The sequence below is a fragment of the Zosterops lateralis genome, assembly GCF_965231275.1.
Source record: "Zosterops lateralis genome assembly, chromosome: 8".
NCBI classification, from domain to species: domain Eukaryota; kingdom Metazoa; phylum Chordata; class Aves; order Passeriformes; family Zosteropidae; genus Zosterops; species Zosterops lateralis.
Genome location: NC_139768.1, coordinates 21,026,242 through 21,053,326, shown reverse-complemented (window position 1 = coordinate 21,053,326; position 27,085 = coordinate 21,026,242). Strand labels below are relative to the sequence as shown.

Below are 27,085 nucleotides of genomic sequence, written 5' to 3'. Positions count from 1 at the left end.
AGTTCACAGAACTAAGACTGCAATAATATAATTAGTCAAAACAAATTCAGTGATATCTCTAACCACTTCTGAATGCTATTCTTTCGTACTTTCTTTCTATTTCTAAAACAAAAGACAAAAACCCCCCACTAACTTTCAGAACAGAAGGTTGTAGCAATTTATCAATTCCCTGAGCAGCAGGGCAAAATAGTCAATTCAATTAAAGACCATGTACTAGACCAATTGTATTCTCGTTCCTTGTGGAGCAAAGGGCTCTAAGTGTCAACAAACTGGCAGTGAAAGAAGAGTCAATCGGTAAAAGACCAATTTCATTTGTTTTTAAACTGTTCACAGGAAACTTACAAAGCTGAAAATGGACCGGTTTATTCCTCCTTTTCTGAAGCCCATTAACTGCTTTGTAGTAATCACTGCTTCTATGAAACTTTTTATTTTAAATTGGCAATTATTGCTCCTTCATAACAATGTCAGAAATAATTGTAAACACTCTTCACCCCCACTATTGTTTTCCCTCCATAATTCTTCATGATAGCTTGTAGCATACCTATGTGTCATATCATAAAAAGGATGATTTCAATTATTTAGTAAGATGTCACCAGTGGATTCACTTCACTTTTGTTGTTAGAAATTGTTCACATCTAAAAATGTTCACATCAAAAAGGAAAGGAAAAAATCATAGAGTATTGAAAAAAGAAAATTCTATCACAGAAAACATAACAAAAGCACATCAAGTACAGCAGGTGGGACATATCTGCTTCCCCAAAGGAGAATCAATCCTGTCCAAAGAGGTGGTTATATAATTCCTTTCTTAAAACGTCTGGTTTCAGAGACTTTAGAAATTGCCTGTGCCACCTTTCCTTTTAGCTTATCTAAACTAAGTCTATCCCTCTGATATTTAGTTCCATTTGTTCTTCTTGCTCCCTTTCTCCATCTCCTTCTCCCATCATCATTCAAACAACGTGAGCTGCAGTATCAGTCTTTTAAGTCTTCTTAACAAGTGAAGTCACTTCAGTGCTGTCTCAAGTCATTTTTTCTAAACCTCTTTGCAAAAGTAAACCTTTTTACTATCCTCTGAACTCTCAAGTTGAAACCAGCAAGAGCTGAGTAAAGCAAAAGGACTGCTTTAAAAATTTCATTTAAAACACTGCTCTTCATGACAACTAATCCTGGTTTATGCCTTTGAATGTCTTATCATTTCATTCTCTTTGTATCCTGAGTTCCTGTTTGAATGCTATTAATACAAGAGGTGTCAGCTTAGCAGTAGACTTTTTAAAGTATAATATTACTTGGTACGATCATTTAAATGACTTGCAATCGCTATGTTGTAGGCTTAAAAAGCCTTTAAAAACCATAGCATTAGCATTGTATATAATTAATAACAACTGAATCCTTCCCTTTAGAAACTCTGGCAATGTTATTGCAATGATGCAGCATTTCCCATTAAGTCTTTTCTGATAAAAACACAATTAACCTTAGCACACCTAATATCATATTGTTAGTAAATTGTCACTACTGTATCTTCCATAATTATTAGTTTAAACTAAAACTACAAAAATGAAATATCCCTTCTACCACAATTTGCTTCATTACACCACACTGACTGGGGTTAAACAAAGGTAATGTTTAAATATTTAAAAAAACCCCCAACAATACAGTTTAAAAAATATGAGCAAGAATTTAAGCAAAGTTTATTTCAGAAAAATGAAAACTCACACACAAAGTATTTTGCACATAGTGAATGCAACTGCAGTAACTCAGTATTTGTGCTAATGGAGACAACATGTGAGTGGACCTGAGCAGAAATCGTTGGTTTAGCACCAGGATATCATGCAATTTATCACTGTGAATGATAAACCATGCAAAAACATCCCACAAATGAAATGCCACTTAATGATCTTATAGAGTATTTGCAAACTCAGAAGTATAAATTGACATTGGTACTCCTATGATGAACCATCTACACATTGCAATTAGGCACTCAGATTTTACTCATTTCCTTAATAGATTAAATTCTATGATACTAGAATATAATTCGAATTTTTCACCTCAAACAAAATCAGTTTATTATTTCAAGTGAAATTGTTATGAGAATGTAGTATTACTATTGTTATTGTTATTATTAGTATTATTATTACTAAAACAGTAATTATTTTAAAATTATGACTACTGCTCCTTTTCCATCTGGCTACAACAGGTGTAGAATAAACAGTGACTTCCTCAAACCGCACCAGCCAAGCATAAAGAAAAATAAAAATGGAATGTGAGGCCTCTTAGTGGAGTAACCAAAATTGTAACAATAACAATGGCACTGTGCAATTTAATCTAACTGCAAAAGGATGTTTTGACAGACTAACAACTGTACCCTGCACTGTCATTCTACTGAAAGACACAAGCGGAAGGTGAAGAGCCATTAGGGTGGCCAGGAGGGGAAAAATGAATCTTAGACACAAAGAACAGAGCTTGCTCAGTCCGCTAAAAGGCTGACAAGGAGTAGGATTGCCATAAATATAATTTTGTATAAAGAAAAAAGGGGATTTTACACCAAGAAGAATGAAGAGCTACTGATGTCATAGACAACGGTTGCACAATAAGAAACGTGTCTAAACAGAATGATTACATATGGAAATAAAGGAACTGTGAAACTATTTTAAATTCAAATCATGAGGAAATCTGGTTTGTTTTGTTTGGTTTTTTTTTTTTTTTAACAGATAGATGAGTTTATGAAAACACTTGTTTAAACATTTTCAGGTTTAACATATCCTGGTAATGGAAAAGATAACTGTCAGCTCTAAGCCTATATAGATACTATGTCAGAAAAACACTTAATTGTTCTATGTGTATTTGCAAGACTTGAAGCTCAGCACATAAAGCTTATAGCCATTCACTTTCTGTAAATTAGTAATTACATCAGCAGTTAGTAAAAAGAAGTAAAAATTATTTTAATGAAAATACTAATAATGGAATCAAGTCTTGGATAGAATAATATTTAATATGCATGAAAACCAAGGACTGAGAAGTTACTGTTTCCTCCCCTTTCATAAATTATTTTAAACACATAATTGCAGACATTGTTCAGGTCCAAATAATGACTACAGAAAATAAATCAAAAAGAAGCCAAAACAACCAAAAAAGACGAAGTACTGTCAAAGGAACAGGGTGATTATATCCACATTCAAGATGTGTTTAAGTGTCCCTTATCTATGTGAACTCTAAATAAAATTCAAAGGAAGTGGATGTAAGAGATGAGTATCAGTCTTTACAATGAAACGAAGATCCAAACATATCAGATTAGTGTAATTTTCCCAGCTCCTCAGGATGCCTCTTCTAGTTAGAATGGAGAAGCGAATTGATTACTTTGCAAATAATACAGCTGCAATTGATTTTTCTTTCCCACCACTTGCCTTACCACAGATGAATACAGCTAAAAAAGATTTTCAAAACAAATCAAGTTTTGTGGTTAATACCCACAGAATATAAATGAAGTGTGATTAGTTTAAAAAAAACCCAACAAACCAACTACGTAATCACTTTACCAAAAAAAGCATTATCAGCTTACAGTGGTTAATACAAGTATGATGTGAATTAAATAGCTTTTTGCCTTTTCTAAAGCCTAAAGAGAGGGCAAGAGAAAAGGAAAAATCTATTCTTGCTGGTGCACGTGGGTCTTACCCACAAGAATGCTGATACATCTGTGACTTAGGCACGTCTGATGTTGAATCCTCATCCAAGAGCTGACAAAAGCACTTCGGAATGTCACTGAATGCCTTCATTCTGGCATGGAGGCAGTGACACATTTACACCAGACTCATGCTCAGGAGTGGAAGAATAATGCATCCCCAGTGAGAAAGCAGAGTCAAAAAGTTTCTTTTAAACCTCTGAATAAACATTTTATGAATCCTTTCTCCACTGACATATCACCTCCTATGCTGCAAAATCTAACAGTAACAATAAAAAATTGTACATTTTTACCCTTATATTTCAGTTTAAATGCAGTTTTACACTCTTCCCCCCTTTTTATCCTTGCTTCTATTGAATAATATTCATAGAGTCTTTTAAGTTGGAAAACACCTCCAAGATAATTGAGTTGAACCCTTAAGAGATGTAGTCCATCCCTGCTCTTTCCAATCTCTGGTCTGGACACAAAGGCATGGTCAAATTTTCAATGCAGGAATGTACATTTAAGAAATCATGCCAAAAAGCAGGAATAAAAGGAGACTATCCAGCTGTCACTTAAGTAATTTTTTTTTAATGAAGGCAGATATAAGTATTTGGCTCAAAATGCCCAACTGCTGAATAAATACCAAAAGAAACTGTCTTGCATTTATATTACACAACTTATTTAAAACAATTACCTCAAATTTATAACTATTTTCATTATTTTTAAAGCCGGTGGGTTGGAGGGAGTCTCAGGAAGAATGTAGTGAATTGTACTGAATTCCTGGTATTAATCTTAACATCTTCTGCAAATTCATTGAACTCACATTTTACTATACAGAGAAGTCATTAACTTTAAATGTTTTAAAGAAAGGGCAAACAAAGGATGGTAAGTTGCAGAGAAAATAGACTCAGAGTCTTGTCAGAGGTGCACAGAAAGAGGATTAGATACAATGGACAGAACTTCCAACAGATGCAGGAAAGAAAATTACTAGACAAGGCTGTGGGCAATCACACCTTACTTTGAAGTTTCCCCTGATCTGAGCAGAGAGCTGGACCTGAGACCCTGAGAGGTTCATCTATAAACTGTTCTGTTTCCCAGAGTCAGAAATGCTGACATTTCGACTAGAGAGAACTTAAACAAAACTTTTATCCCTGAAAATCAGTCATTTCTGCAAACCTCTCTTCTGTACGCAGCAGAGAATTTCTCAGACCTTACCACTGAGAACAGAACAAAACCAAAATTACCTTAAATGAAAACAATTCAAAGCCTGCACTAAGATGGTATTAGGAGACAAAGGAGTAATGATGATTCTACACACATACAAACAGCTTTTATTTCACTCATTTGAGAATATCTGACAGCTTGAATGGGTTTTCACTACCTGGCCTCATAGTTAATATGGCAATTTTAACAAGACTGCAATCTGTAATAATGTCAGTCTTGTGTATTTTTCTTGTCACTGTAAGGGATTATAATAAAAAAAAAAAGACAAGAAAGTAAAATGAGGACATCATGAAGCAAAAACAAAAAAGGAAGGAAAGAAAGACACAAGATTCATCTTCCCCCGTTTTTATGAAGGATGTTAATGAAAAGCTAGCAGTGAAAGATGAGAGCAATGAATAAAAATCATGTAAAAATCCTTCTGATAAAACCCCCACTTTGAGGAACTAGAATAAAAATTTAGCATGGCACTTACTAAACTTTTAACTAATGTAAAATGTAACTGCAAATAAAGATTCACATTTCTACAAATGTGTTGCTAATGCAAGGCACAGGAAGATTTTTAGATCTTAGTTTTCTAGTGCTATTTAAAGCTTCTGTCAATAACTTGCAATAAAACAAATAAAATATCATCATTAATATGTTTTTATTTGGCATCTGAGGAAAGTAAAAATAATAGGTCACTTCCAAAACCACGTGTATAGGAGGGTAACAGAAAGGTAAGAGTAGTAAAATTGGATTTAATAGTATAAATGTAGAATCAAAGAATGAAGGTAATTTTCAAGGATGCTATTCTGGACTTAGTGACATTAAAAAATATTTGGGGTTGTGGAAGACATTCATTAAATTCCCAATGCTGTGATGAAGGAGCTGTGGTACTCCCGGGTGTATAGAGGAAAATATTGAACGCAGCAAAAAGGATGGACTGGAGTCACAAGAAGAAAGAGTAGGAACAACGGAGCTAAGGCTGCTCTGCTTCCCTCAGCAGCACAGCATCCATAGGGGAGCTGCTGAAAACTCCCTTTTTCTGTCCCCCCAAGTACATCATTAACTCTGCATCCAAACAAATCCAATCACAGCTGGAAAAGCACACCCAGTTCTGGCTCCCACAGCCCCCAAGGGATACCGAAACATTGGAAAGTTCAGAGAAAAGCCAAAAAAAGGTGATAGAGTATATGGTATTTGTAACAACATCACTTCCTTTATAGAAGGAAGCTCTCCTTTCTAGCACAAAATTATATTTCAAGAGCAGCTCTTGGAAAGCTACACTTACCATGAATCAAATATTTTTGGACAGTGTCAATAATTGACAACCAGAACTATGTAGTAGAAGTCAAGTGCACAGCCCCTTTCTAGAAATATTTAGGCCAAGAGTAATTTTTTGTCTTTTAGTATATGGTCTAGTTTAAATTGCAATTAATTTATGAAGGCCTATGCTTTAGTTTATGTCTCATTTCAAATTATATGACCAAAGCAGCCTCTTCTGGATTTATCATCTATGAGATGTAACACCTAGGTAGCAATGAAATCAAGTACTTACATGAAAAAGTAATGACAAGTAACTAATGTACTTAAAGTCAGATTTTAAAAGAAGCAGATGACCTGCAAGCTCTCTACCCTCTTGCTCAATGTGCTTATCTGGCTATCTATGTCTGATAATTGTTTGTCCTGTCTCCCCGAAGGCACAAAAGGAAGATTGTCTAACGTAGAACAAGCAGTTTATGGGTTTTCTTTTGGTTTTCTTCAAAATACATTAAATTAGCTTCTTTATTATCAAATAAAGAATTCAAGAGATTTTTTTAAATCGCATCATTATCACAATTTAAAGGTCCTTAAAGCATTTTAAAATAAAACAATCAGCATTTCATAATAAAACCAAACAGAATCACGACCCTATCATCCTTTTCCACTGTTGAAGAAGTGAGCATTCACACTAAAATCTAACAGAGAGCACAGCACCTCCCTAGAATTTGCCCAATTAAGTTTGGAGGTCTGAGCTTGTCTTCTTGATAAACAAAGGGCTTGTGAGTCTACTTAAATTTGTGCTGCTCCTTCTGCATTTCTCAGGAAAAGCATTTGTCAACTGTGACTTCTGTATATGTTCACAATGGTTATCTCAGCTCAACCCATCTCTGCATTAGTTAGTCCACAAGGAACCACAGAATGGCTTTGGTTTTTTAAATTCTGGAGTCTCACTGAGTAATATTTTCATTTTGTTATTTCATCACAGAAATTATTACACTGGCCAAATGGTTCAGAGATTAATATCAAGCTTTAAAAAAAAAAATCACCACAAGAAAAATATTTTAAAGAACTCCTAAAGATCAATATATGGCAACTATTTTCTGTTCTCAAGGATTGTTTCTAGCAGCAGATATGAAGTTCAACTCTTTGCATCTGTGACTGCAATAACTCTTACACATTAGAGTACTACCAAAAATACTGGTTCACTAAAATAACCATTCTTAAGTGTGAATGTTTGCTTAATCTTAGGTAACAGTCCTTGCACTAAGGATGCTGATGACTCCTGAGAAATGCTTCTGCATGTAAAACAGTCTCAACTGTTGAAGTTTCAGTGCGTTCTGAAAGCTGGGATTTAGAGAGCCCTGCAAACTCAGCTGTAAGCATTCCTACAGTTTTTAGCTATTTTGCCACAGCCTGAGGAATTAAGCTTTGAAGCTTTAAGCAAAATCCCAGAACTGTATTTGCAGCCAGTGTTGTCAAGGCTACCTGGCACTGGAAAGTTCTTTCTCCAGGTTCACTGGCTCAGAGTGAGTTCACCATTACCTTGTTGGTTCAGTGCTCAGAGGTCAGATTCAGCCCCCAGTTCATGGCAAAAGTGCCCACATGCTGCTGTTGCAGGAGAATCCCATGATGTACATGAACACCTGGAGCCAGAGGAGCTTGGGAGACACAAGAGCTGCTCCTCCTAACCCCAAAACTCTTGTCTGTCACAATAAGACACAAAATAAAGATGCCTGACTCCAGTCAGAAGGCAGTGGAAATCAGAAGGCTTTATTTACAATTCACTCAGCCCTTTTATAACATCCTGCACTAAAAAGGCACGTTATTGGTCCATAGGACTGACACCTCTCCCATTAGCTAACAGAAATAGCAAACAACACCTGTTGTTATGGGAAAGGAATATTGTTAACACAAGATTGTTTTAGGAAAAAGAAAACGGTCAAAAAGTTTCCCTTGAGAAGAGCTAGCTCTTCTCAAGCTCAGAAAACATCGAGCCCACACCTGTCCACATCAGGACCACCATGATGTTGGTGAGGCTCATCATCACTGCTCAGCAGATGTGGGACTCTCAAGAAGTCTTCCTCGCAAATCTCCTACATTAAAGTTTTTAAACTGATTTCAGGCCACTGACATTTTGTTTACTAAGAAATGTTGAAAAACATGGATTTGGTAGAAATCCAAATTTAAACAAAGATACAAGAAACAGAAATCCTGTACATCACCCACATTTTTCTATAAAATGTGATGACAGAGGGCAACTAAGTTTGTATTAATCCTTCTGACAGTCATGATAAATAGCTTGAAAATATCTATTCTCTCCCACCAGCTTCCTATTTCCATTCTGATCCCCTATGAGCAAAACATTTACTTTCAAATAATTCTGAAGCCACTGCGTATGACCTTTATAGGCTTCTGCAGTTCAACAAGGCATAGATGTTTTCTTCAGGGAGAATCTTAATATTTCAAAGTTTTTTCCTTGTTATTGAACAAAAGGTTTCTATACTCCACCATATGTTCCCACCTCAAATCCCAAGATGAATAATTGATTTATTTTTCTATAGCTAATCAAAAGTCCTGAAAAAATATAAGGTATCTGGAAGCAAAATTTTTTTATTGAGTTCAGAATTTTCTAACTAAAATTTACTTCAGAAAGTATATAAGAGAAATTGAGATTACAGAGAGAAACATCAATATCTACTTGCTAATCATCATAGGGAGATAATTTTTATTAGCAAATACCATATCTATGCATCTCTATTGTGTTATACAACCACCAGTAGATGATGCCTTGGTCTGCCTGGAAAAGCAAGCCCCGCAAAAGCGGCACATCAGTTACACAAGTTCTTATCTCAGACATTCAAATTATACACCAATTAAAACTATGCATCACTGAGGACTAATTATCTCTTAATTACGTATTTTGGTTCCTTTAAATCATCAGCTGAACTATTAACAGGGCTTCTGCTTTCTCAGAAATATATCAACAATGTTAAATATTTACAGATATTCTGGTGGCTCACATTAGGCCTTTTCTAAGGTGATTGGAAAAAGAAAGGTACCTGGAAGAATAATGAATAGAATATTTACATTTATTGCAGTGATATGGAGTTTGGCATGATATGGTTGGCCACCTTGTTCTAGTATATTTTAAGACAAATGTTAACGTTTTCAGCATTATTAAAACTAAAAAAGCATAACCTAATAATCAGGAAATACCTCCTCAGTTTAGCAATACTTTAAGATTCATGGCAAGGATTTTGGAAAAGGCTGTATTGGATTTAGGCATCAAGCCTTTGGGGAATATTATAGAGCCTTGGGATTTATTCTCCATACAATTGACTTTACAATTCCAAGAAAATAATTTATAGATATTATAGATAGCCCATTTTCCAAAGCAAGAACCTGTAGGTTTCTGGTATTTGATTGCCTAAGAAAGAAAAAATTAACCATAATTACTGTGGCAGTCCCCATTTGGGTAGTAATTTTCCAGTACTTTCTAAAATGTACTAATTGTACATGTAACAGATATACCTGTAATAATGTAACTATGACCGAGAATTTTAACAATGGTATTCAGTGTGTTGAAAAACAGTTGAGTTCAGCTTCAGATACCAGCAATGAAGCAAATTAAACTTTACCTTCTTGCTGCTGTCCTGAATTCAATTTTAAAATAATTTTTAATTTCTCCACTTAGAGGAGTTGGGTTTTTTCCTAAAAATAACTATAGAGCAAAAAGTCTATTTAATACATTTTATTAAAAATAAAAAACAATACTATGGAAAGTACAAACTTTTTGCTGTCTAACAACCTAAATGCCATGAGCAGAAAGGTGATTAGATGAGCCATTTTGACAGAATATTGAAGGACAAATGCATCATGAGCAGCCTTGTGATCTGTTATGGAGATCCCTGCTTCTTTAAATATACATTCTTTCTGTCTTATTCCTTGTATAACTTAATGCTTATATTCAATGCATAAAAGCTGACAAAATACTAAACGCTATAACATAACCTGCCTTCAAAATCTCTTCCAAAGCACTGTAGTTTACTAAATATCTTGTTATTTGGATTGCTTTCTTCTTACATTCAGATGGGAACTTGCATTTGTACTTCCTCAGTCTCATATTCCCACCCCTCCTGCCTTTGGCACTGCAATTTCTCTTCCTTCAGAGTCCAGGATTGATATGACCTGATGCATAATGTGAGCACATTCAACACAACTTTTACATCTGACTTTGCTGAGGATAATTTTCACAGCAAAGTGGAGGATGAGAGAAAATGGCCTCAAGCTGAAAATGGGAATGTTCAGATTGGATATTAGAAGAAATGTCTTCACAGAAAGGGTTGTCAAGCATTGGCACAGGCTGTCCAGGGCAATGGTGGAGTCATCATCCCTGGAGGCATTTAAAAGATGTGTAGATGTGGCAGTTGGGGACATGGTTCAGTGTTGAACTTTGCAGTGTAAGGTTAAAGGCTGGACCAAATGATCTTAGAGGTCTATTCCAAACAGAATGATTCTATGTTTCTCTGTTAATTATTATTATTATTATTATTATTATTATTATTATTATTATTACTATCATTCATGACTTTTCAGAATGATCAAAGTCGTCATCCCTAGTGAAAACTGAAACTACACATGCATGTTCATTTTAGGCTACACCTCAGTCATCTACAAACAAATCCACCCTGTACTGCAGGTTGTCTTCTATTCCTGTTATTTTTTCTGTTCTGACAGAATTTCCTGCTCCTTGCAGAATTGTCACTAAATGATAGTTCAATTAATTTCCCAGGTTTTTGTTCTTGGTGTACTTTCAAGCCTATTTTAAACAGGGATTTTACATTTACTGTAAGAAAACATTGAAGTTGTTTTGGAAGTTAATGCATCCACTTCATCATCAATACCAGTTTAGTGTTTCAGGAATTATAGTGTCTCCATACATTGCTATATGCAGTTACTCAGCAGCCTCTATGAAAACCATTAAGGCACTTAGAAATTGAATTGTTCACCATAAATCACAGGGATTAAATTTAGCCATGCAATCACTGGTGGCACAGCTACAAACAAGGTACATGTGGATAAATACACATTTTCCAAGCAAAGGGTCCACAATCACGATCTTAGCAAAATTCAGAAAGGCTTTAAAACCCAAAAAGATGTGATCTTTATTTGTTAATTTAGTTATTAGGGTTGTGATACTGTGTTAACTTCTAATGGCAGTGACTGACAAGTTTTACTTGGAGCTTTTACAACATGTAAGTCACTCATGAATGTTAAAAATTCAAATGAAGTCCAAAACAAAAGCAGAAAAGCTGAAATAAATTATACTACACAGTAAATTTTATTGCAAGGGTAGATATGCTTCTTGATTTACATTACACTCCTCCTTCAGTTGCTACATGCAGGCTATTAACAGAGGAAAAAATCAATTCTGAAACAGGAGCCAGTAAACTGAAAGAACACTAGTTTCAGCTTTTAAAAAAATCACTTTAAGATTTATATATGAAATATTTTGATTATTTGTTGTGCTACATACAAACAAAATGTAAATCTTCACCATAATTCATTATTCTGTCCTGGTATACAAACCAATACAGGGTGTCAAAGACAGTTTTAGTCAGAAACCACGGTGCAGAAAAAAACAGAGCTCCAAGTAGGCTTCCTTAAAAATATTAAACTTTTTCAATCACATCAGGGTATTCTAGATGTACACCAACACCCTGTCTAACTTCACTGCAATAGTAATTATTTTATACTGTGGAAACATGTTAGTTTAACTATGCTATGTTCAAAAATGTATAACAAGATTTTTTTTTTTTTTCATTAAACACAAACTTCATTTTGCCAGACAGTGCTTTGTTGCTGAGGCTGAACCTTACAATTTAAACTGACCCTCCCAATTAAAACTCAGACACTTGTGAATTTTTCATTTACACTTCAGGGAAGAAAGGAAATAACTAGTAGAACAGTTACTATTATCTCCAGATTCAGCTTTAAAATTGGTAGAAAATTTTGCTGCTCGGGCACAAGCTGAGATCAGATTTACAAGCTGGACTGTTATAAAGAGATCCAAGTGCAGGAATGCAGCTGATCCTGAAGCAGGAATGTTACTGCTGTCCTTAGGAACAGAGATCAGATAAATAGCCAGGACAGCATTTTAAGGGTATTTGCTTTTTCATATGCTGCCACTGCTTTCCAGAATACAGGAGCAAATGATGGAAAAAAAGAAAATACATCTGTTACCAGATTATATGACAAAAATCCCTTGCCATAAAATTAGTTTCCTGAGACTGAAGAACATGTTGTGACTGCTGTTATTAATATTTGCATAGCTGTCAGAAGCCCAAGCTTTATGACTGCTTACTGCTTCAGGGACCATTGACCACTATTTGAGGTGCTGGCTACAGTCTGAGTTACTGCTTTTCAATAAATGTTACAGCCTTCGAATTCCATTACCAGTGGAGTCTGAATTACACTGACTCTCAAAATAATGAAATAAAAATGATCAGAAACAAGTTATGAGGCTTTGCCACATATTCTTTTCAGAAATCTAGCCTATTTTAAGGCAAGAGTATTTTTTCATGGAGTCCTGTTTAACTGATATATAAGACACAATACACCTAAAGGTTTGGGTCTGTCAAAGACAGTCAAATATAAGTGTGGATGATAAATCACATCCTCTTACTTGAGACACTTAACACCTGTAACAAAGATAATTTATACAGATTCCCTCTGAAAAGATGCATAAACTACTGTTTGCTTATGAAAGTTTGGCAAGTTAAGCTAAAGGGCCGTAATCCACCCTTACTCATCAGCAACTCTGAATTACAAGAAATGAAGAAAAAATGTGCTCTAAGCTGTTAGAGTAATTCAGCAGGGAAATACCCAACATTTGTGTGCCAGGGTATAACCAGTACATACTTCTGAGGGAAAATTGGCACCTGCTCGTTTTACAGCCAGGCCAATAGACAATAGATTTATTTGTGGAAACAGCTCTAAACTGAATATGTCCCACAACAGCACCTTTCTAATGACCCCTTATGCAACTTTGTCACATTTCTGCTTCTTTCCTCAAGGAAAGAGATTTTACAGCTAAATAAGATGCCTTTAGCATCAGGAAATTTAAAGTGCTTTCCCCTGAGGGCTGCAGAGATCACCTGGCTCTGGGCCCATGGACAGAAGGGTGCTGCTGATGGGAACCTGCAGTACATTTCAATAAAGAGAGCAGCAGTACAGCTGAAAGAAACTGAACATTTCCTACATGGTTTCTATGTTTGGCAAGTAATTCACTGCTATCCAGTGTTGAAGAATTTGTATTCTGAGGTGATTAGGATCCCCAGTGACAACAATGAAATGGGTCACTGCCTATCACAGACCAGTACACCTTAAAGAACTGGTTTTATTGACACCAATCATCACATATTCCTTTTTTCAAGCCAAGCAATCATAGTTCTTAAGAAGATATTTTGTTTTAGAGCCAGCAGGGATTTATTAACATTTTGGGGAAAAAATGCAAGCTTGCTGAATAGGTAACATGAATAATAAAACTATCTGAGGAAGCAGCTGTGAGCCATTGATCCCAATAAACAATCACCTGCTGGGATGGACAGTTTTTCCTTATAGTCATGAAAATCTTGGAGATAAATGAATGCAAAACCAGAGATAATAGAGGTGACTTTAACAGAAAGCGAACCTAAATGTCTTTTAAAATGAGAGGGCTGTTTCTTTTCCTATAGAAATAGAAAAAGACAGTAACTCTAACACCCAAATCCTCCCAATGATACCTTAGCTTCAGTGCCAGCATAACAGGAGGCACAAGAGCAGAGTGCTGAAATGCATACCAATAACCATTGGTAATAACATCAATAACACAACTTCAAATACCAGTTTAAAAGGAAGTAAGGTCACTAGTTCTGCCTCCTTAGGAACTCATGTTTTATATAATGTATTCTTGACAAGTTGTGATGAATAATGGAAATACAGGAGAACTGGTACTCAGACTGTACTTGAAAAGGGCTCAGCGTGCTGGAGTACTTAGCCCTCTGCAAACGCATTGTGTAAAAGGCATGTGCCAAATTTCATGTTGCTACCTTACTTATTAAATGAACAGAATATCTCTAAAGGAAGCCACAATAATTTCCTTAGGTCTAACAGGATTAAATACAGCCTTCAGTACTGAGTTAACACAAAATACCAGGTTTTTCCCAGCAGGGCATGACCAGCGCAGTGTGGCCATTTCAGTGAAAAGGCCTGCAATGCCTTTACAGACACACATCAACCACTTTTGCCTGTTATGAAGGTGAAATCTGGTATGATAAGTGATGAAGATGTAGAAAATCATAACTATTAGACCTGATTTAGTACTGGCCTTGGACACTTCAGCCTCTGGATTGGAGTGAGCCACGATTTCCTTCTCTTAACCCTAAGTAATAGGAGGTTCCATATACTTTTAAAAGTACATGCAGAATACCACATGCAGAATTATAAAGTTAGCATATAAAACAAAACTTGTTTTCTCTGAAAAGCTCCCTGCTCCATTTATCATTTGAAGATGTTATCTAATGCTAGAGGACCAAAACCAAGAAACATACAGGGGTAACATTAACTTCAGGTATTTTCTTGGAAAATAAGAAATTACAGCATTAAATGGCTGAGAGCTAAATAATAATCTTGTTCATTTAGGAAGGCAAAAAAAGAGGAGAAAATTAAAATCTTAAAGCAATTTACCCAATTGGACCTTAACTTTCCTTTTTTGGTGCATAAAATTGAGTAACTTAATTTCTAGATGGAATAAGACTTTTATGAAAAGTTAGCAGGACAGGAAAGGAATGCAATAGTCAAGCACCATCATTTCTGAGGCAGAACTGTCTAGACTGATAAATTTCAATGTGCCTCAAAAAGAAATATTAAAAAAATCGCATAATCATGACAGACAATGAAAATCCTGATTTAAAAAAAATAGAAAGGATGTAACCAATAATCAGGGATTCCCTTCATCAGGGTGCTAAGCTGCAGTGGAAACAGCACAAGAAGGAGCAGAGATCTGCCAACATCTGCCACAGAGCTGCACGTCTCAGGAATGCATCACCTTAATAATGTTTGTCTTACAACGGTGATACAGCCACCTTGCAGTCACATAGGTGAGAGTGTAATGCATTTACAGCTGAAATTGCTCCACGGATTTGTTTAAGAAGCCTGTTAGGCAGCTGAAGCTGTTCTATCCTTAGGAAGTGGGAGAGAATTTAAAAACACCCCTAATATGAAGAGTAAAAGCAAGCAGTTAGTTTTCAGGGTTTGTTTGGATTTTTAAATAAACTAGTGCATTCATTAATATTAGCAAGCTGCATAAATTCATCCTTTGACACCATTCACACATATTTACAGTCACTGGTCAGGTATGATGAAGACAACTCTAGCTTTACTTAACACAACAAAACCATTACTCTGACAGTTTAATCAGAAGGTGACTGCTTTAAACCAGGACACTTTATCATATATATATATATATAGTGTAATATACTTTTGTAGATATGTTTCATATTTTATTTATATTTATATATATATATGTATATTTTATATATTGATATATAAGGTTAGGTTCTGTATTTTAGAAAAATATGGAAGGTTTTTTCCCATTAAAATGGAAATTTTGTATGATATTTGTAACTATGGGTAACTGCAAAGTATTTTGAGCTTGTACTTGTTTCTGGAGTAAATCACCTGGAATTATGAAATTTGATTATCATTTTAACAATTTAAGACAATTTAATACTTAATTGTATTTGATTAATACAATAATTGAGTAATTAATAATTAATTGAGTTATACTCAAAAGCTGTTTATCCACATAAGAATCTCCTTCATTGATGCAGGGGACGCTGTGTTCACAAGTGCAGCCATAGTAATTATGAGTAAAAATATTGCTGGAACTTCACAGGCCAGAGAGGAATCATGATTGCATTGATTTTTTTGAGTGTGCTACTGCACAGTATCTCAGTACTCCAGAAAATACTGAATGAAATTGATTCTAATGAAGTCAAAGAAGAACATAAATTCCAATAAACTCTACTTAGTCTTAACTGAAGTCTGAGATACAGTCAACTCAACATTTAAAAAAACCAGAGGCTCCGAAAGCCAATCATTAACAAAGGATTACATTCAAATATCCAGGTACATACAGATTTGTATACCATTTTCTGTGTTCAGATCTAAATGCTAAAATTATATTATAGATAAATAAGTATGTTCAACAATTTAAATTCAGATTTTAAAATCAACGGCCTGAAGTCTGACTCACAACTAAAAGATAAAACACAGAATCATGGGATGACTTGGGCTGGCAGGGACCTTGAGGACCACCTCAGTTTAACTCCCCTGCCATGGGCAGCATCACCTCCCACCCTTCCAGCCCAGCCTTAAAATCATACTATGATTGCCATCATAATATAATTATTATACACAGAAATCACAGCATGCAAGTAACTCTATTTGTATACTTCCTGTATGAGTTGAATCATAAAATTCAATGCAAAGGTGAAATAAAAACTTCTCCTTAATCACAAAGCAGTCACTAACCTGTATTTTGATTGGCCAGGAGAAATTGCTGACATAGACATAGAAAGTGATGTTTGGGTTGCTTCGAAAGTTAAATTTTTCACAGGAAAAGCTGTCTCTGTATTCCTTAATATTAACCTTGGAAACAACAGGAATCTCTTCTCCAGATATCGTTCCAGCTAAAAAAATTTAAAGGCTCAGGTGTAAATATACATATTTGAGAAAAATATTAATCATTATTAGAGATGCCAAGTAAATTTGCATACAAAACATAAATCCTTAATTGCTTTTGGTGTCTTCCCTCTAAAACAGCCCTTTATTATAGTGTACATGGAATATCAGGTTATTTAATATACATACAGAGAATTCACAGAAATTTTTACTTTGGTTTCAAAAAATTATATACAAAGTGGAAACATGACAGAAGTAACATGAATTTTACAAGATATTTATTATGGTCAGCTTAACAGGTAATATGCTTTCTTCCATAATTTATATTTCATTTCAATAAACATCTCAATAAAACCAGAAAGGGAATTTGTCTACATCTTACGTTTTTGCTGTCAAGTTTTAATTGTTCATGAAAGCGTTAATAACATAACTAGTAATAAACATTTATTAGTCTTTGCAAATAAATGAATGACTGAGCTAAGTTAAAATAAAGGAATAAATAGAGTTTACTAACTATGGTATGGGAAAGTACTTCATAAATGCATTTATGAAGAAATTCATAAGTTTAAGAGAAATTCTGAACCTTCTTTAAAATTATCTCTTTTTTTAATAATTTCATTTTAAGCATCATGCCTCTCCTTGGATGTGTTTTCAGAAAGTCAATAGAACCAATTCAGAAAAACTCTCTAAATTAAAACAAAGAATAGTAATGGGGTTCAAAGTTAGAGAAAAAATAGATAAGCAGCTCCTTTTATCAGCATACACAGAAGAACTTTATTGTTTGATATCAATGTAAAGGTTAATAATTAAATTTTTAGCTTGAACACTGAAACAAAGAAATAAAATCTCAGTCTCTGCAGTAGTTAAGGAAGCAATTTATCTTAATTAAAATCACAGCATTTCATAACACTGTCATTTCAAAAACTTAAATACGCTACAAGCTTTTCCTACCAAAGTAATTTTAATTGAATAGGAGAGAAAGTCAACATATTAATGAAGCTTTATTCAGATTGCAAATTATCATCTGAGGTTTAAATAATATAATTAATAATGGCATAATGATAATGGCAAAAGAACACATTTGGCAAAGTTTTATTATCAAAATTAGCAACAGAGAGACAATCAGGTTAAAATAGCTCAAAGGATCATGAAATCGTTTGGGGAAAAACTCATCATAACAAAATTCACTCTCACCTGTAGAACCAATAGACCACGTAATATTGAGGTTGAAGTTGTTTGATGCATTAATTGATATATCCAAATTTTTATTTGACTAGGGAAAAAAAAAAAGGTAAGTTAACAAAATGTATCAGAATGTTTTGCATGTAACTATTGCACGTAACTGAATGCAGCCTTTTAATCATCTTCCAGTTTACATTTTAAATACAAGTAGAAATGGAAATTATTCACTGCCAAAGGCAATTCTCCCTTTTGTTTCGGTAAGAACAGGGTGCAATTTAACATGTAACTACACCAGTAACACTTGTAGATTGTCCTAAGTATAACAAACTAATTTTCTTTATAAAATTAAAGGAAAAAACATATGGTAAATGCCTACATTCCAAGCACAAGCTAAAAATTACTTTCCTCACCTAAAAATGTTTTCTCAGCAGTGGGGTACACCCCTTCAATTCATCTCAGGAAGATACTAAAACTTGTTCTTCATGGGAGCAGCAATAAAATAAACCAACTGATAATTATTCAGGGCATTGATTAAGCTGAAGTACATCTACCATTTAGAAAGGGTTCTCAAAGAAGGCACTGGACTAGTTTTGCAGCTCTCAAAAAAATGTGAACTATCTCTAAAACCTTATAGACACTTTGAAAACCTTTAATCAATGTCAAATATATGGAAATCTTAATTCTGAGTCTCTAAAACTTAACTAAAATTATTAACATTTTCTTACCTGTTCTGGATTTGCTATGAAGTTTATGGCAGTGTGATGACGATCATCCTCTTGTAATAAGCTGAAGGTAAACTGATAATCAATCAAAAGGCTGTCTGTGGGCAAAAAAGAAATAAAGTGTATACATATTAGTTCTACATTATGTAAATACTTAAAAGTTTACCATCTACATTGATTTTAGAAGTCATGGAGAAACCTACAAGTCAGAATTGCTCACATGCATTTCACTGTTTAAGTGTTTGCATTATAAAATCTTGAAACAATTAAAAACTAAAAATAATAAAAAATAAAATTAAGAAAAACTAAGTTAAGAAATAAATTATATCATGCAGTAAGAGCAGTGATTAGATATAATCTAAAATAGTCATGCTTTGTGAAATAATTATTCCAAAATATAGTATTAAGAATTGTTAGACCATTATCAGTTTCCTAATTTCACTCTGAAATAATTATTCAATTACTAGGTTTAAAAAATCTGGGAAAAATTGCATCTACACTAAAATTATATAGTTTGAAGGCTTATTTATTGTAGTAAATAAGATTGCTAATAACTACAGGGCACAATGGAACTTGGAAGAGAAGTTATGTGACCATCAAGTGTTTCCTTTCTAAACAGAGAGAATTTTAAGGCATTTTGTAAAGTGGCAAGTGATATAAATTTTTCATACAAGGGAAACAAGGGGTTGTTTAGTACTGCTCAAAAAATAAAATTACATTTTACTCCCCATTGGCTTTTGTTCTACACATTTTTCTTTCACTCTCTGAATGGAACAGAGCCTGCCAGGTAGCTCCCATCACTGCTCACTAACAATCTGTTGGGCTGGCAGAGGTGCAGAAGAGAGAAACAGCCACCTCCAGATGATCCAACCCATGCCCAGCCCTTCCTGGAAGGAGCAGAAAATGATTGGGACAAGTCAAAGGACACAAGTCCTGAGCTATCCTGGTGTATCTCCAAAGCCAGAGGAATGAGATTAACCCTTACTTGGGTCATAGCTCGAGGAATGACTGAAAAGGAACTTTTCTGCAGGGGAAGAACCAGACTCATCAGGATGAAGGAGGTTTCCAGCACCTCCAAAATGCAACAAAAAAAGGTGACCAGGAATCACTGTTGTTGCAATTTACAGAAGGAGCCATCCAGAATCCTAGCAGAAAATGTTTAGCGCAGAAAGTTAAGAATTAGCAGAGCCCTTAGAGGTGTAAATTGCGATAGCAGATAAATAATCCCTGTGCAACACAGTCGTGATCCAGAGCTGGCTGTATCTTGAGTGCTCTGTTACATGGGCAGATACCCTCAGGTCCAACAGAATAAATCTTCTAAATCTTTTACCATTACAGTCCTACAAGTCTCAAAAGCTTCTATTTTTACCCCTCTCACATGAAATAAGGAGGTGACTTATAAGAGTACATGATTCTGATTATTATTTTATGTATGTTAAAATATGGCAAGTCATCTCTGGTGCTACAACCTGGTGAATAATTGTAAGGCATTATTTTGATCCCCAGCCTGCTGACATTCTGCTAGTCACCAACACCACACAAACCGTGTTACAAATAAAAAATATGTGATCATAAAAAACACAATCAGTAAATACAAAGAGAGTGAAAGATTAAGTCAAAGCAGAAGAAAAGCTGTGTCAGCCTTTTGTTGGATTCAATAGTTTGCTTACTGCTGACAATCACCTTTTCTGCAGCAACATATCATCTGAAAAAATACACTCTGTTGTATCCTATGGGAAGGCTGACATAGAAAGATAAAAAAGCCTACTATATTGTGTGTGTGTATATATATATATAATATATATATATATACACACATATATATAACAGTTAAAGAAAATTGTTTTGGTTTGGTTTTGTTCAGGGTTTTTTGGTTTGGTTTTTTTTTAATAGTGAGTGTGAAAGGAAAAGTAGAAAATAAAGTTCATAAAACCATAGAATATCCTGAGTATGAAGGAACCCATATAAAAGGAATTACCATGACATTCAAAGGTGAGAAGTTCACTTTCTCTATTATTAGCCACCACAGTTCCGTTATTCAAATAAGAATAAGCTGATCTACATGTCCTGGTTAACAAGTTTTGACCAGGTTTCTGCAGGTTTATGAAGGCAAAAGATGAATAAATATGAACTTTAAATGTCCCATTTGTTTATTAATACTACTCTACATTTCTGTAGTTATGCAAATTTAATTAATAAATCTCATTGACTCTATTGTGCTCTATCTCTGTGTTTATCAATCAGATGACCATAGTACCAGAACATATTTAAAGATAACAGGACAGGAAAAAATGGCAAATAAAGATTGACCCCTATTAAATGGATTAATGAACCCTTTAATAATCGAGTACAAAGGTGAAATGGTAAGGAATAAAGTTTAGATATGCTCAACCTCCTGATCTGGTCAACTTCGAGCTCCTCAAAATACAGATGACTGCTTCAGTATGAATCTGCAAACAGATTTATTGTAAAGGTGTGGTAGACCAGCATCACAGAAAGCACTCCTACAGAAATTCTGGCTACAGCAAGGGATACAAGATGCAATAAGCAGCATTGACAAGCCTGGACAAGATATAATTGATTTGTTCATAAGATATGGAAAATTACCACCTAAATATGTCCCAGTCTTCTTCTAAGGCCAGACTGTGTCGTCTCAGAGATGCAGAGTATCAGCCAAAAAACCAGCCATGGTATATAGATAATATTCCATCATAAAATAACACTGGGAATACACACAGGACTCTTGTCTCCCAGTCATGAATGAACAGCTCTTTTGCACACAAGTTAAAAAAAAAAAATCAAAGTAATTTACTTTTAAAACAATATGACTTTTTTTTCCCCTGGGGTTTGGTGGTGGTGGTGGTACTGTTGTTCAATTGCTTGTTCTCAGGTTTTTAAATTTATGTTTTACTTGATAAAAGGCAACAAAGTATGAACTGATTTTTTAAGGAATGCATGAAAAGTCCTTACACTTATAAAAGAAGTTAAACTACACAATTCCTCATAAATTTACCATCTGTAACAAATCAGAAAATTAATTCCACTTTTTTCTTATTGTATTCTTACACACAATACAGTTGACAGTAAATTGTGAAAAACAAAAAGAGTGACTTATGTGTAGAGCCTTTTGTACTCAAGATATCCTGAAGGTTTAGTTGTATTATTAATTACTCTATTATTTAATGTTGATCAATTTGATGCTTCATTAATAGCACCAAAGTTGAGTAGGAAATCCCACACATTATCTCCGCTGTAGCACTCAAAAGCCTGGAACAACACAGTTTCAAGAGCAGCTCTGAGAGCCAACACAAGAACTCGCCTTGGGATTCTTCAGAGCTGCCAAAGGATTTCTAAATTACACCAAGACAGTCCTACAAACTGAGGAGTAAGGATCTACCCTAACTGTTCAGAAGCAGCACATTTCTTAGCACTAACACAAATTACAGTCTTTAATTCCACAGAGACCTGCCACGGGACAAATCATTAGATTTCTACCATGGACACAGCCTGGGTGCTGTAACGCACAAACACTTATCTCTTCAGAGACAATTCTAATTCAGGGAATGCACCCAAGATGTGCATGACCTGAATGAAGCAGACAGCAGTGCCTAAGTGCAGTTAGGTGATTCAACAGCACAAATTAACTCAGGTGCAAATGAAAGAACTGAGGAAATATTCCTTCCCATCTTTCTGAGGGCTGCAGAAGTTTGCTGAAAAAATTCCATAGGTTGGAGGAAGATTCACAGAACTTCGAAGAAGATTCGTCTGGTGAAATCTCTGAAAGTCTCTAAAGTAAGATTTTATTAGAATATAAATTAGTAGAACTAATTTAAGAAGAAATTCAGAGTAGAAATTAAAAGGGATCATAAAGAAGACTCTGCCCATTGCACCCTGCTGCTGTTACACTATCCTTCCTTACTTTCTCCATCTGCCTCATTCTGTAACTTAGGTGACTCTTCCCCCACATATATTCAGCAGCTCTCAGGGAAAATATCAGCTCCATCTCCTCCAGAAAGCTCCACCTTCCAAATCTGAAGCAGGCAAAACAGCTTTCCTTCCTACTGCCAAACCTCTTCCTGAACATAATATATGCCAATGCATCATAAGTGCACATAAACTAAGCAGTTACACAGTACTTCACACCATATTTCCCAATTCATACTGACATTCAAACTAGAGAGCTTAGCCTCAAAAGCAGTACAAAATTGAAATTAAAAGTCAGTTCGAAGACTACAAAATGTTCTGAATAGCTAAATGGATAAGTAGCCAAATATATAACTAAATGTAGAAACAGCTATTTAAAGTACACTCAGTATATCCTGTTGATATATACTGTTGTGTATATTTACAATCAGGAATTTGGAGAAGCCTATGATTCTACTCCAAGTAGGTTTGTTTCTACTTTAAACCTTTATGAAGCCACCATAAGTAATTTTACCCTTTACATAAACAAATGAGACTTCCTGTTTCTGTTTACCAAGACAGAGACAACAAATCTACTCAAGCAGGTGCCTCAAGCAGCAGCCAGACAGAATTTCTAGAGCCACATTCTAGTCTTTAATCTATAAACTCCTTGAGCTTTTATGTCTAAATTTCCATGGGAAAAGAGAATATAGCAACCTCCCCACAAACTCAGAGCCAACAGCTCACATCTGAATTCCCCAACACACAACACAGTATTTGGAATACACAAGCTGGGTATTTTTGAGCCAGGAGTCAGCCCAGAAAAGTCTAATATCTGTTTCCAGGAATTTTGTTTCACTTTATCTTAGAAATCATCGATTAAAGTAGAAAAAAGTGTTGGAAGATAGGACCACAATACCATCCTGACATTGTCAATGGTCAAGTATTACAAAGACTTACAGTTACTGAGTTTTTTCACATCTCTATTTTGATTTTTTCAAAACCCTTGATGGCTTTCACAGTCAAAAGGAGTCATTAAAATCAATTCAAAATGCCAGTAATGAGCACGTGTGAGACATAACAATAATTAGGTGAAGAAAGATGTTTAATGAAATGAGGAAAATAAATTTCAAAGCAATTCTTTAACCCTAGTATTGCTGTTAATTTTCAAGAAACCCCTCTGTTTCATTAATAAAGGTCAGTGACTTCTGCTAAGCAGAATATGGTTTAATATGAAAGTTTGTACTCATATGCAAAAAGGAACAGACCAATTCCCACACTCAAACTTTTGTATTGGAAGAAAACTCTGATTTTTAAAATGACAGAATATTCCCAAAAGAATAAAGGCCAGACAGAAGTTCTTCAGTATTTCTAGAGCACCACTAAAACTCTGTGAGAATATATAATTACAATGGTAATTACTTTTAAAAAAGGAAATTAAATTGAATATGTTTAGTATAAATTAGTGATAAATTTATATTTAAAAAGGGATGTTACAGGGGAGTATTAAGACTGTAAAATGAACCACTACAAATCAAGGGTGCTTGTAAATGATTTTTGGGTGAGCGCTCCCCTAATGGGCAGCTATTCAACACTTTGTTCCATGTTCAGTACTCAGTGTTGGGCCCATGCCTCATTTACTATGTGCTACACAAGTCCTTTTCTAAAGATGGAATTAATTTCTAATGTGGCTTCCTATAGTATTCATCACTATAATTTTCTAAGTTCTTCACAAAAGTTAATGAATTTGTTACATTACTGAAGGTGAGAAGGCACTATGAGTGCCATTTTATAGGACAGGAAATAAAACAAAGAGACCAAGGACAAAACCATCTATTAAAAATGAGCAGCTAATTTGAAATACCTGGACTTTGATTTTTCATAATACTTTTAATTATATAACACTATATATGAACATTGCTATTTGGCAGCTCCTTCCTTCATTCATTGCAATTCTTTCCACTTTTACAAAAAAACAGGAAAGGAACACACATTCAACTCTCCATTACATTATCACTGATTTGTTCCCTACAAATTCATTCAGTGCATTGTGGAGTGAAAGTTCCTTGGGAACTGGTATATAGCAATAGTATTAAAAACTGTGCAATCGTGCTTCAATAAAGCAGCAAATAAAAAATTATTGTGACAGCAACCTTCATTCTTCCACCTTCCTGCACCCACTGCCTATGCAGCATATTTCAATAAAGGGGGTTTATTATGTAATTTAAGAATCAGGCTGGAGTAAATTCTAGAGAACCACTTTACTTCTGAGCTATCTTTTACCTTTGAACAAATCATTCCAAGAGAGCATCCCAGCTCACTGCATCTCTCAGCAAAACAATGAACCTGGGTTCCCAAGAAGGAAGCAAGAACATTCATAACATTCATAGCTTTTCCAACTTTGGTCACTGGCCATTCTCCCATGGTTCCTCTCACGCAGTTTCTTAACACACATTTTTAAAACTGAAAAAAATGGCAAAACAGTTTCTTGTATATACAGAATTTCTGAGAAATGTCTATTCAGTTTAGCTCCAGAAGTTCAAGTTTAGTAAAAGATCTAAGCCAAAAATACTGCAATGTATATCAGCCAGATTTACAAAGAGAGTATGGAACTAGACCCACCGATGCAACATCGTCTCATTCTCAGCTATAACCTAATTATTCCATTTTATAAATATTAGGAGAGGGTTGCATGAGCTTTACTCAATCAATGACTAAAGTGGGACTTCTTTACTTTTTTTTTCTGATAACTAATAACTTCTATTTTGTGAATAAATCCCTTAAAAATCTGGTTCTGTTCTATTTTTACTTCTTGAAATTAAAGTTGTAAGAACCTCCATCATGATTGCAACTTCAGACTCGTCACAGTCTTCCCACACTTTTCTATGTAAGGATCTGTCTATTCATGCTGATTCTAAAATTCATACTCTCACCTCTTCATTGCACAGTCAGTTTGTCTATCTCCTCCTCTTTCTAGTGATTGGTCTCTATTTCCAGCAAGATTTTGCTGAGGACAGAACTATTCATATTCCCCTGGATCAGTACAAATGCTGCTTTTGAACCCAAATATCACTATCAAATGCTATAAATCATATTCATTTGTGACCACATGAAATTCTCCTTGTATTACATCAAAGTTGGGGGTTACCACCAGACCTATTTTCAGTCAGGATAATTATTTTGAACTTTCAGAGCAGCTGCCTGATTCATTCCTCTGTCATCTGTATCTAGCAGTCATCCACTGCCTCATTGTCATTGTTATATTGAATATGTTGGTGTCTGACATTACTTGTCCATTGTGATAAAACAAAAAGTCATTTACTGTGAAGTCTTTACTAAAAACTTGCATTTTATTATATGTAATCAGAGCACAATGAGCTTCAAAATACCCCAGCACTTACTATTTATATGTTCAAAGTCTTTAGAAACCTACAGCAATAGCAAGTCATTGCTTCTTTTACTGCATTTTAGAAAAATGTACTGGGCTAAAAAGCCCACAAAAAGACAAGAGGGATTAGTGTACTAATCAGCAAATTGGGTAACTAAGTTTTATTTTAAATAGAAATCTTTTCTCTTATGAAATTCTTAGCTGCTATTTGGAAAGGTCTAATAAGTTGTCAGTTTTGATCCTAAGGGAGGGCCAGAAAAATCTGACCTGTATTAGAATTTTATCCAGCTAAATTTTTCTGATTGTCTCAGCCCACTCTGTATTGACTAAAACTTTCAGTAGATGACAGAAATGCATGGTTTTCAGAAGGGTACTTTGATCTTCTTTACTGAAAATAGACCTAGAAAGTTAATTAAGTCTAGACAAATAAGTTTTACAAGGCAAGTTAGGTGAGATGTATCTCACCATAACTGTCACAGAAGTAAAAGTGTAGGTATGAAAATACCATGGCAAACAAGGCTGGACTTGTGGCTGAGATCGAAAAACTGAGGTACAGATTGAGTTACCTGGGACCTTTTAGGCATGAAATCTCAAGATGATGCTCTTAAAGCTTTTAAACCCCAGACCACAGCCAAATATCATTATTTTTCCTAGATATTTCATTAAACTCTTTACTGAAAATGCTGTAACAACTGATGCGTTTACTGTCAACAGCTGCAGACCCTTTTCCAGCTCTGCTCAAGAACATAAAGTGTGGAAAGCAGTGGTTAGAGGCGGCAACAAAGAAAAGTGAGTGCACCAATCACTGGGTATCTAAACATCAGTTGTAGGAAAAGGTCTAGATGTCTCCAATGATGGAACATTTCAGAACTCACAGCACAGTCTTGTCAAAAGTGTGTTATTACTTGATAGCAAGGAGTATTCAATAAATGTACTTTTGTTTTGTCACACTGGACAGTCTCTGTAATCCCTTAACTCTTGTAGTATTCATAAAGTGTTAGAAGGGTAGGAAAAAACACAAATAAAAAGCCAAGAAAAAAAAAA

The 27,085-nt window shown here is 34.8% G+C and overlaps 1 protein-coding gene across 3 annotated transcripts in view; it reads right to left on the bottom strand.

The window, feature by feature from the left end:
• ATRNL1 (attractin like 1) overlaps positions 1-27,085 on the bottom strand; it is a 442,299-nt gene that overhangs the window by 235,563 nt on the left and 179,651 nt on the right. For all 3 annotated transcript variants that reach the window (XM_083866025.1, XM_083866026.1, XM_083866027.1), the window contains 3 exons: positions 18,754-18,848; positions 18,041-18,119; positions 16,697-16,854 (listed from right to left, as the gene is read on the bottom strand). In XM_083866025.1, coding sequence (XP_083722151.1) covers positions 16,697-16,854; positions 18,041-18,119; positions 18,754-18,848 — 332 coding nt within the window. The remainder of the gene's footprint in view (positions 1-16,696; positions 16,855-18,040; positions 18,120-18,753; positions 18,849-27,085) is intronic.